This window comes from Octodon degus, unplaced genomic scaffold (genome assembly GCF_000260255.1).
Source record: "Octodon degus isolate 3935 unplaced genomic scaffold, OctDeg1.0 scaffold00079, whole genome shotgun sequence".
Lineage (NCBI taxonomy): Eukaryota > Metazoa > Chordata > Mammalia > Rodentia > Octodontidae > Octodon > Octodon degus.
The window spans coordinates 6,905,330-6,917,037 of record NW_004524655.1 but is presented as its reverse complement, the minus strand read 5'-3'; the positions used below and the strand labels follow the sequence as shown (position 1 = coordinate 6,917,037).

Here is an 11,708-nt window from a genome sequence, read left to right as displayed (position 1 = left end):
GAGAGAGAGAGAGAGAGAGAGAGAGAGAGAGAGAGAAAATGACAGTCAAAGGAAAAAAGGAGAAAAAGTCAGAAAGAAACAACTCAGCCCTAAAATTATGGAGAAAGAAAGAAAGAAAGAAAGAAAGAAAGAAAGAAAGAAAGAAAGAAAGAAAGAAAGAAAGAAAGAACTCAGCCCAAATAAAAAATGAGAGGGACAAAGTTTAACAAAAGGACACTTTATTTATAAAGAGGAAAAAGAAGAGGAAGGAAAGGAGAAGAGAGACATCTACCCTTATAAAATAGAACCAGCATTGGGCGCTGTGGAAAGACCTCTGAGGTTTTTTTTCTCCAGCTGCTTTTATTGAGAGGGCAGTGATGCCCCTCTCCCCACGCAGAACTTGCTGTAACTGGATTGGATTGGGAGTCCCTCCTCCTGACATCATCTCTTCTGGTGGCCTACTGCTGCTTCTTTCTCTCTGTTCATTTGCTTGTCCTTGACCTACCCTTTAAGACCTTACCTTTGGGGTGCACAGCTAGTTGGCATGGGGCGTCCCTTATTTATGGTTAACTTAGAGTTACTAAAGGAGCATGTGGGTATCTCCTGTGCTGCACAATGGCCCTGGAGTCATAATATAGTGATTTTAGAGTGAACACACTCGTGCGTGTGCATAGGTGTGAGCACACACTGTTTTAAAGTTAGTGACCTCCCCGCTTTGTCTCCTCTATAGTCTATTGGACATGGGAGCGGCTTACTGTTTGTGCACTTGGCTTTCTGAGTGCTGCCTGCCAGCTCTTTTCCTGGCCTCTTGGTGCAAGTCCCAAGGTCGTGTGGTGCCTTTCTTTATCTGTATCCCCACCCTTGACCTATTTGTCAGGGGAATTTCTGTAGTAAAGTTTGCTTTTAACTACTTCTAGTCAAAATTAGGTAGAAGATCTAATGAGACTCTCTATTCCATTTTTTCACCTATAGACCTCTGTCCCTACATTAAGAGTTAAAAAGAAGGTATGTCTGAGTGTAAACAGCCTCTGCTGTACGTACATAACTCGGACAGTTTTGCTGTCCACATGTTTTGGCCCTTCCCTGGGGGAAATCTCAATGGAACTTTGGGTTGTGAGAAGAAACACAGACAAAAATCATTATAAACAAGAACTTGCACAGGAGTTACATGGAAAGCAGACTGCAGAAGGAAAGGCTTAGCCCAGTGCAGTATGTAGCAAGGCTGGGCATGGTGGCACCTGCTGGTGATCTCGAATTCTGGGACACTGAGGTGGGAGGATGGTAAGTTTAAGGATGGGTAGCTTAGCAACTTAGAAAAACCCATCCCAAGATTAAAAAAAAAAAGGGATGGGGACATAGCTCAACACAAAGGCCTTACGTTCTAGCAAAACCCCCACGGAGGGTTCAGGTCTCCACCTGGCAATATGGCACATGGATGAAGAGAGAGATCTGCAGTTGAAAGGGGCAGTTACTCTCAGTGGAACAGAGGGTGAAGAGTCAGCCTGCCCAAGGCTTCACTTGGTACCAGTTGGGGACGTAGGTTGGTCACAGCAAAGTGCATGGGAAGAGAAGCTTTGCAGGCGTGGTGTACAGGGAGAAACAGGGCACTCTTGCGTCAGGTACAGGGCTCCCCAATTAGTGACGCAGCAGATGATTTGACGTATGCAAGGCTGGCACCGTTCCTACCGGGAAGGCATAACTCTTTTTGAGTCTCATGGCCTCAGTTGAGATGTTATTTCCTGTCTTAGCCCCCAAATTTCAGGCTGTTGCTTGAGCTTCCATTCCAGTGTCTGTAGGGAACAACTCTGACCGGCTTTGCTGCGGTGAGACCCATTGAGGCCTCAGCCAGCCTGGATCACATTCTTTTGGCCCATTAAGGGAACAGCTGCATCTAGATAGCCAGCTCTGCACATCTCAGGAAATAGGATTGAAGTAAAGGTCAGCTAACGATGGAGGCAAGGGGCCTCATTTCTCAGGGGAACGTGGCTTGGTGGTGTCTGACGAGATTCAATTCCCACTACTGCAAGGGAGAAAAATACTAGAGGTAGGGACTACTGGGAGGTGTTCAGGTCACTAGGGGTACATGCCCTTGACAGAGAGACCCCAGCCCCTTCTTCTTCCTCTCTTTCTTGCCCCAACATGAGGTGAGTGACTTTGCTACATGTGGTCATGTGATTGCCCCCTAACCACAGGCCCAAGAGCAGCAGGGCCGATCAATCAGTAACTGAAAAGTCCAAAACTGTGAGCCAAAAGTGAACCTGTCCCTTTCTAAGGCGATTATCTTGGGTGTTTTCCGTAGCAACAGAAGGTTAACATAACATCACTGATTAGCAGCTCTAGAAAAGAACATTCTTTCCCCCACCCCCTGGGGTTTTTTCCCCACCTAATAGTGCCATCAACACTGGGTATGGTAGTGTGCACCTGTAGTCCCAGCACTCAGGGGGCTGAAGCAGGATGATAAAGTTCAAGACCAGCCTGATATGCATAGTGAGACTGTCTCAGAAAGACAATAAACCATCAAAAAAAAAAAAAAAAAAATCATGAAAGAGGGCCAGCAAGATAATTCAGCGGACTAAGCGCCTGTTTAGGCAAGTGCAGGGACCAGAGTTCAATTCCTGGTCTCATGTACCACACCAGCCTGTCCCCAGAGTCCGCTGATCCTGTGACTGAGTCTGGTGTGGTGGCACACATCTGTAAGCCCAGTGCTGGGGTGGCTGAAAACAGGAGGATCACTACGAATCCAAGCTGCGTAGTGAGACCCTGTACCAAATACACAAAATGGGAAAGAACCATAAGGCTCCCTTTCCTTTCTTTCTTATTTATTTTTTTTTGCAGAACCAGGGATTGAACTCAGGCCCTTGCGCTCGCCAGGGAAGTGCTTATTCCACTGAGCCATCTCCCCAGCCCCTATTTATTTACTTTTTTACTGTGATTTCCAGGTTGGCCTCTAACTACTGGGCTCAAGCAGTCCTCTTGCCTCAGCTTCCTGCCTAGCTGGGATTACAGACTCACACACCCATGCCTGGCTTGAGGAACTCATGAGCTCGTTCTTCTCCTAAGATTAATAGCTTAATTATAGGATCTCTATATTATAAATCATCGAAGTTTTAAGAATATAAAATCCATTAGTATTAAGGTGTGAATTCTCAGAGTTACAAATTCATTAACATAAATAAATTTAAGCACATTTAAAATTTTTTAAAGTTAGGAATAAAGTTGTTTTTGATAGTAAATCAGTGACTTACAGAAAAGGTCAAGTTTCCATTTATTTGGGGAATGAGAACTAGACAAGGTGAACCTGTGGTTTTTGTATGTTCTTTGTTTCAAGGTCAAAATATTGTTTTGTTTTTCTTCTGTGGGATGTGCTATAATGTTTATGAAGGCCAGAAATAAGATGTGAGTTTTGCTTCCACAAATCAAATAGCTACATATTTCACAAAAATGCTTATTTTCTAGCTGAATATTAGAGAGGTTTTTTTAGGCAGGAAATCAATAGTCAGAAAAACACTGAACCAACTCAAGTTAACTTAAGCAATTAAGAAAATTATCAGCTCATGTATGAAAACCCACAACAGTGGAATGGGGTCTTCAGGGAGTGCTCAGTGAGGACTCTATCCATTTCTCTATAATTCAGTTTTCTTCTCTCTCTGTCAACTTGGTCCTCAGGTTGGTTTCCCTCATGGTAGCAAAATGTCCACAATGTCCAAAACGAGGGTCTTCCCACTGAGCTGTATCTCCAGCCCCTTTTGTTATTTTTCCTTTATTTTGAGGGTGTTTCACTAAGTTGCTAAATTTCATGGGCTAGTTGGAACTTGAAATCCTCCTGCCTCAACCTCCCAAAGCACTGGAATAGTAGGCACATGCTACCTTGACTAGCAGAAAGCCCTTCCTTTAAAGCACACTTTTGCCTGGGGGGCTATAGAAGGAAGCACAAGGCCAGCCCAAAGTCGATAGCAAGACATATCTCAAAAAAGAGGAAAAAAAGACCTTGGATTAGTTTAATATGAATACTAAAGTGAGAGAGGGTTATACAAAGTTCAAGCTTCTTGTCAAGCAGTACTCCAAGCTCATCCTCTAAGCCTTCCCATCCCCACACTGAGCTCCCAATTCATGTGGCAGACAAAACATAAAAGTTTATATATTTTTAAAAGATTTTAAAAATTCATGGGCCAGAAACAAATGTAAAGTAGAAAATGCAACTGAAGGAAGGAAGAAAGAAAAGAACAAAGAATAGGAAGTAGAAAGTAGAATTCCAGAATCAGGACTAGATTTTGTGACCTTGAGGAACCACTGAAGCTAATGTGGATGAGGTAGTTCATGCAAAAAGAAGTATGGCACAAAGGCCTGTAGTATTGAGGATTCAAATCCAAATTTATGTTTAATTTGGGTAAGATAAGGCAGTATAAAAATGAAAGAGGCCGGGGAGATAGCTCAGTAGAATAAGCGCTTGCCTGGCAAGCACAAGGACCTGAGTTCAATCCCTGGTTCCGCCAGAAAAAAAAAAAAGATAGTAGCATTTTAGGGGCCTGGGAGGTGGCTCAGTAGTGTAAGCGCATCCCTGGCAAGTGCAAGGGCTTGAGTTCAATCCCTAGTTCCACAAAAAAAAAAAAAAAAAAAAAAAAAAAAAAAAAAAAAAAAAAAAAAAAAAAAAAAAAAAAAAAGAAAAGAAAAAAGAAAGAGCAAAGAACAGGTTACTTAATAAATGATTGAGAAATTTATGTTTATTTGAAAAGAATAAGGTTGGATCCCTACCAAAGAATAAATGTAACATCAAAGATAGTCAAAGTTGGAAATTCACCTCACACCAAACATTTGTATCAAAATAGTCAGTGAATATAAGAAAAGTAAAACATTATTAAAAAAAAATAAGAGAATAATTCTTACAACATGGCAATACATTCTGATAGAAGATATAAGATAAAAAGAAAGTCAGATGTCAAGATAGAAAAAGCTTGTGTTTAGCCACTCAGAAAAAGTAATCTTTCATATTTTAGAATTCATTATCAATAAAAAATGGAGTGAAAGACTAGGTGGAAATATTTGCATCATACACAATGGAAAAATGGTGCTATGAGGAATTCCCTATTTTTCACTACTCACTTTGAGATGGGCAGACCCTGGGGAGCGGGCATGAGGAAACCCTGAATTGATGAACATATTGTATAGGGCTTTCCACGTCTCAGATTCATGCGTCTCTCAGACTGGGAATACGCAGCATGAGGATTTCACTCTATGTAAATGATGCCTCTATATTTAGTTCCTCTAACAGCTACATGACAAAAATAAACACCTAGGAAATTAGCAGACACTAAACACAACATGATTGTAGAAGAATTACTCACAATAATGAATTTATAGACATACGCTTAACTGTATCAATAGTTATTTTAATTTTTTCTTTTCTCCACAAATACTCTCATTTATTGTTGATGAATGTATACATTGGTAGAGCCTTATGTAGGAGAAACTTAAGAGTGTTTGACAAAAACATTTATATGTATAATCTACAATGCTTTAATCTCAGACATCCAGATATATCCTTCTGATAATCCAGCCAAAGTATATAAATCTGCCTGTACAAAGGCATTTCCTTGAGTGTATTTTTTCTAATATAAATTTTATAGAAACAATTTTAATATCCATCAGTCACAAAAAGGGTTAAAATATAATGAGATGCAATTAATGTTACTGGACTGTATACCTAGAAATTGTTAAAAGCATGTTTTATAACATATGCAGATATTGACCACAATAAATCTTATGCTTCATCTGTACAATGGATTGCTCTGCAGACTCTTAAAAAAGTATGATAGATGGTATATGTAGACTTTAAAATGGTTTACTTAATTAAATAGACATACTTTTAAATATATATGTACTTCCATGTACTTAAATATATATGTACTTGCATATATTTTGTATAACTGTACAAAAATAGAAAAATTCCAGTGTGAGACATGCTAATCATTGTAACAATTACTGCTTGTGTTAACTCATAGAAAAACTTAGCTTTTTACTTTATATATCACTAAATTGTTTCAGTTAACAAGAAAAAATAAATAAATAAATAAAAGCACACTTTTCCTAGCAGTTCAGTGCATTCAACTGCAGGTCTAGAATCTGATTTTCCAGCTCCTGCTCCAAAGCCATCCTAACACATAAACCTTGGGGTCTCTTCTCTCTTTTCATGGCTTTCAACAGTATGTGAAAGCCAAGTGCCCCAGGGCCAACCTGCCTCCTCTCTATGCCCTGGACCTGCTGACCATCTATGCCTGGGAGATGGGTACCCATAGAGAGGAGAGCTTCAGTTTGGCTGAAGGCCTCACCACCGTGATGGAACTGCTCCAGGATGCCGAGCTCGTCTGTATCTACTGGACCAAGTACTACACGCTCCAGAACCCAGTCATCGCAGGTGTTATCAGAAAACAGCTCAAAAAAGAGAGGTACTAAGCCACTGCTTGCCCACTAAGTCTCACGGAAAAAGAAAAAAAGAGAGTCTAGGGGACTATAGCATGGAGTTTTATGGGCTGACTTTCTTCGGCACATAGTAAAACTGCCATATGAGTTGACAAGATCTCAAATGGAGATAGTACCTTAAGTTCACAGCCTACTAATCTCCCAGGGTCTGGGTGGGTCCCTTAGGGGATGTGAGCCTTTGTCTTGCTCCAAAGGCCACCCGTGCTCCTCTTGCTCGCAGAAGATCACTTCCTCTTTTCTTGGAAAGGGCATGTGAAAATGGGGAGGATCCTGGAGATTCATACTTAAATCTCAGGTCTACCATTTTCTAAGTTCTATGAGCTTTGGTTCTCATCTGTAAAACAGGAATAAACTGGTACAGTACTGACAACGCAGGATGGCCACAAAGCTCACAGAAATATATGTGAAGGATGCACAGTGTCTAGGGTGTGATAGATGCTGCAAAAATGCTCGTTCTTGCAGCTCAAGTCCTCAGAGCCCCAACTCCTATACTCTTGACCGCGACCTTGGCAGGGCAGGCTGGCATTTCCAACTGCCAACTCCTGTACCTCTTAGCCTGCCTGAGGTCTTCCTCTCACCAAGAGACCCATCTGGGAGCAGCCCTCAACCAATGACTGGAGGGAATAGGTGATAAATACCCCAGCACTGAGTCCCCTCAGATAGCAACGACTCCAAGGCTTGTCTTCCACCACTATTTCCCAGAGTTCCCTGGGCGGGGGGAGGCTGACATTCAGTTGCCCATAGTGCTGATGACCTTGACTTCTCCCTAATTGGCTCTCTTCCTTCCCTCATGTCATTTTCTCAACCCCTTATTGTTGCCTCCTGGAATCCCCTTCCTAATAAGCCTATCTTTACTCTGGAGTTTCACTTGCAGGGGAACCCAGCCTAGACAAATCTTTACATTACAAATTTTAGTAATTCATTATGTGAGTGTTGAATTTTTTACTTGTAGGGGTGGTTTGATTTTGTTTTCCAAGAAGAAAAGCAGATCTCCTGATGTAGAGAGGATTTATTATAAGGATGCCCAGAAAATTGGGGATGTAAAAATACCCGCAGGATCTTAAGCAGACCTAGAGATTGACTCTACTCTCCCTCTCCCTCCATCCTTCTCTTCTCTGCTTCTTCTTTTCCTTTGATTCCAGTCTGCTCCTCATTTCTTTCCAGTGTGTGTGTGTATGTGTGTGTGTGTGTGTGTGTGTGTGTGTGTGTGTGTAACCGAGGATTGAACTCAGGACCCTGAGTTTGTTTTCGCTTTTAATGTATTTAGTTGTTGCAGGGTCTCATCACGCAGCTTGGACTCGTGATGATCCTCCTGCTTTCAGCCTCCCCAGCATTGGAATTACAGGCATGTGCCACTATGGCCAGACTGGTCGGCTCAGCCCACCCTGGGGGCAGGGCTGATGTGGCATTTGGTGCCAACCCCGTCCTTGCACTTGCCTAAGCTTGCCTAAGTAGGTGTTTTAGTCCCCTTAGAAGCTATCTCGCCAGCCTCCTTCCAGTTGTCAAAGGGCCTCCATCACCCCTGGCCAAACCTCAGAAGAAACCAGACTGATCAATGGACTCAGGTCCTATGCAGTAGATTACCTGCCAGCCAACAGAACAAGCCCCTCTGTGGCAAGTTTCCCAAGCCCCATGGGATAGCCCTGTATTGTTCCCCCAGTGGTTCCAGACTGGACTGTCAGGGAGCAGGAGGCATTGGGGATTAGCAGATAGATATTCTGAGCATCCAGTTCACCCCAATAGTCTGCTCTTATAGTCTGCCACAGACAGTCACAGCTCCTAAGCCAAAAACCCTGGTGTGCGAAGGTCAGGGCTTACTCTGGGATTGCTATAATCCTCACGCAGTCGTGCCCAAGAGGCCTAAGCACTGGACTCCACTCAAGCCAAAGCTCTTGAAAGTATTTGTATAATGCTGGGCATGTGGCACACCCTTCTGATCCCAGCACCACAGAAAGTAGAAGCGTGAAGATTGCAAGTTTGAGCCCAGTCTGGGCAACTTAGCTAAGACCTTACCTCAAACTGAAAAAAGAAAAGAAAAGGGGCTGGGGATGCTACTCAGTGAGAAGGTCCTTGGTTGAATCCCCAGTACCATGTTTAAAATCCTCAAATGAATAATTCAATATTCCTAGCGAATGCCAGGCTGGGTGGTGCGTGATTGTAACGCCCACACACAGAAGACTAAGACAGGAGGATTGCCATGAGCTTGTGGCCAGCCTGAACTACACAGTGAGATCTTCTCTCAAAAAACAAAAAAAAATGAGTTTGGAGATAGCCAATTAGAATGGACTCCTACTCATGCACTGGCTGTGAGAACTCAGAAAAGTCTGCGACTGTTTCCTTACCTGTAAAATGGGGGAGGTGGGTCCAACAACAGGAATAGGCCCTCCTTGTAGAATTGCTGTAAGGACTGAAACAGGTTAATGCGCATCAGGTTTGGCTCAGCACATCAGGACGAGTGGCAGTGGCAGTGTTCCTATCAGCCAAAGCTGAGCCGCAGCTCCGCCTCAACCTGCTGCTGCCTGCTATGACCTCGGAGGGCCCCCTCCCCTGCCTGAGTGGCATCTAGTATCACTGCAGCATGTCCCTTGGGGCTTCACCCTCTCCACCCCCAAAATTCCTTGCAAACACCCAGAGTACTCTCCAGAGAGGAATGGAACTGAGCACCGCCCTCCTCTTGCTCTCTGGTGTTTCAGGGCCCTCCCAGAGGGACAGCCCTGGGCTCAGGACACAGATGCTTGGTGGCTTGAATGTATGGTTGCGGTGGTGCCTTCCCAGCTCTCAGCCTCCAAACTGGAGGAACATGGCGCCCTTTCCCTGTGTTGCAGGCCCATCATCCTGGACCCAGCAGATCCCACACACAATGTGGCAGAAGGGTACAGATGGGACATAATGGCTCAGAGGGCCTGCCAGTGCCTGAAACAGAACTGTTGCTATGACAACAGTAACACTCCAGTCCCCGGCTGGGATGTGAAGGTAATGACTCCTTTCAGGACCGTCAGGGACTTGAAGCTCAGAACAAGATGGCCGCATGGTGCTGAGTCATCCACTGCTGAGGCAGAAGTGAACGGCACTTTAGAGGCCAACACTGTGAGGCCAGACTGCACCTCCCATCTGTTGTGTGTGTGAACTGGGGAAAGGCCTTTGGTTTGCTGTGCCTCAAGTTCCTTATCTTTAAATTCTTCCCCCCACCCATCCCTGCTCCATAGAACCTACTGGAAAATCAGTTCCATTCTCCTGATCATGCTTTGCATGAGCTGAGCAGCCAAGTCAACTCAGTTGGCTGTTAGCTGCTAGCACCAGGCCCGAGGAGTGGGTGGGGCAAGGGCAGCACACAGGGAACAGACAGGACTCTGCCCCTGCCCTTGAGGAGCTCATCCTATGCTGTTAACAAGCAAATAATATTCTTATGTGATACTAGGCCTATAGTACAGGCAAAGATTAAAACAAATCTTTGTTCTTCTCATCACCTTTTACAATTTTCAAAACACCTATATGGAGACCACCTCACAGCAAGTCTGTAAAGTAGGAAGGTCCAACGTCATTATCTATATTAATACCATTACTATTATTGCCATTTTATAGATGGGGACACTGAGGCTTAAAGAGGTTAAAGCAGTTGATCATTGTCACACTACCAAGAGGCAGCAAAGCAAGGTTTCACAGGTCTTTGTGGGGCTCCATAAACTGAACAAATATTATCGGAAGTCATTAGAGATGATTCCTTGAGGGATCTAGGGCTTAAAGGGAGCCCGAAAGACCAGGGAAGGCAACCAATGCTGGAATAGAAGTCACTCCAGGTTAAGCGGTCAGGTGGGACTAAAAGGGGTCAGAATGCAAGGTGGCAAAAAGCAAGGCATATGGAAGAACAGGAGACTGCCCCCATGCAGCAGAAGCAGAAGCAAAATCAGAGGCTCTGTGCAAAGTACAAATTAGAGGACCCTCCAGCCACAGGAGACTGACCTACAGATGGGCTGAATAGTGTGTGCCTCTGGATTTTTTCCTGAATATAAAAAACACCATGCAAAGATTTTTATCTTGAAAAACTCAGGAAACTGCCAGGCGTGGTGGCACACATCTATAATCCCAGCACTGGGAAAGCGGCTGAGGCCAGGAGATCACTGTGAACTCAAGGCCAGCCTGGGCTGCAAAATGAGTTTGAGCCATCCTGAACTGCATAGCAAAACCCTATCCCAAAAAGACAAAAGAAAAAAAAAGAAAGAAAGAAATTTTTTCAGGAAATTTTGCAACATAAGGCTTAGATTTTGTTCTCAGAACTGCATCCAGCCTCAATTGCCTCATCTGCAAAATGGGGAGAACAGAAGAGTCACCTCCTAGGGTTGCTATGAGAAGAAATTGCATTCAGGGCATGGGAGGCACTCAGCACAGGCCCTGGAAGGTGGCTGACATTCCCTAATATTTGCTGCTGCTTGTGTCTTTGCTGCTATTGAAAGATGGAGACAGGTGAAGGGAACTTTCGCATGTCCAGCAGAAGTATGGTCTTAACCCCTCTCCTTCTCTCTTGCAGAGAGCCAGAGACATCCAGCTGACGGTGGAGCAGTGGGGTCACTCTGATTTGGTCATCTGGATGAACCCTTATGAGCCCGTATCAAAGGTGAAAGAGAAAATCCGGCAGAGCCGAGGCCACACAGGCCTGCAGCGCCTGTCTTTCCAGGAGCCTGGCGGTGAACGGCAGCTCCTCAGCAGTCACAGCTCACTGGCCTACTATGGGATCTTCTCTGACACCCACATCTGCCTGCTGGTCACTGTATCCCCTGAGATCCAAGTCTTCGTGAAGAACCCGGATGGTAGGAGCCACGCCTATGCCATCCACCCCTACCAATTCGTTCTGGGCCTGAAGCAGAGTATTGAAGACAGGCAGGGGTTCCCCAGCAAGCAGCAGCAGCTGGCGTTCCAGGGCCACGTCCTGCAGGACTGGTTTGATTTTGCATGCTATGGCATCCAAGACAGCGACACAATCATCCTCTCCAAGAAGGCGACAGAAGAGGCTCTCCTTTCACCCAGATAGTTTCCTTGGTTTTCCATGCATTTCTGCCACCATGTCCAGAACTCAGGACTGGGAGAAGAAGAGTATTTGCCTCCTATGTATGAGGTCCTAGGCTCAATTATTGGACTATGAAAGAAAGAAAAAGAAAGAAAGAAAGAAAGAAAGAAAGAAAGAAAGAAAGAAAGAAAGAGAGTTAGAGAAAGAAAGAAAGAAAGAAAGAAAGAAAGGAAAGAAAGAAAGAAAGAAA

General features: G+C 44.2%; 1 protein-coding gene across 2 annotated transcripts in view; it reads left to right on the top strand.

Annotated features, from left to right (window-relative positions):
- Oasl (2'-5'-oligoadenylate synthetase like) overlaps positions 1–11,605 on the top strand; it is a 25,462-nt gene extending 13,857 nt beyond the window's left edge. Inside the window, exons 4-6 of one of the 2 annotated variants that reach the window (XM_023720893.1) lie at positions 6,181–6,422; positions 9,282–9,429; positions 10,982–11,605. In XM_023720893.1, the coding sequence (XP_023576661.1) occupies positions 6,181–6,422; positions 9,282–9,429; positions 10,982–11,482 (891 nt within the window). In that variant the 3' untranslated portion in view covers positions 11,483–11,605. The remainder of the gene's footprint in view (positions 1–6,180; positions 6,423–9,281; positions 9,430–10,981) is intronic. The other variant, XM_004636268.2, reaches the window with a different exon arrangement.
- The last annotated feature ends 103 nt before the right edge of the window (positions 11,606–11,708 follow it).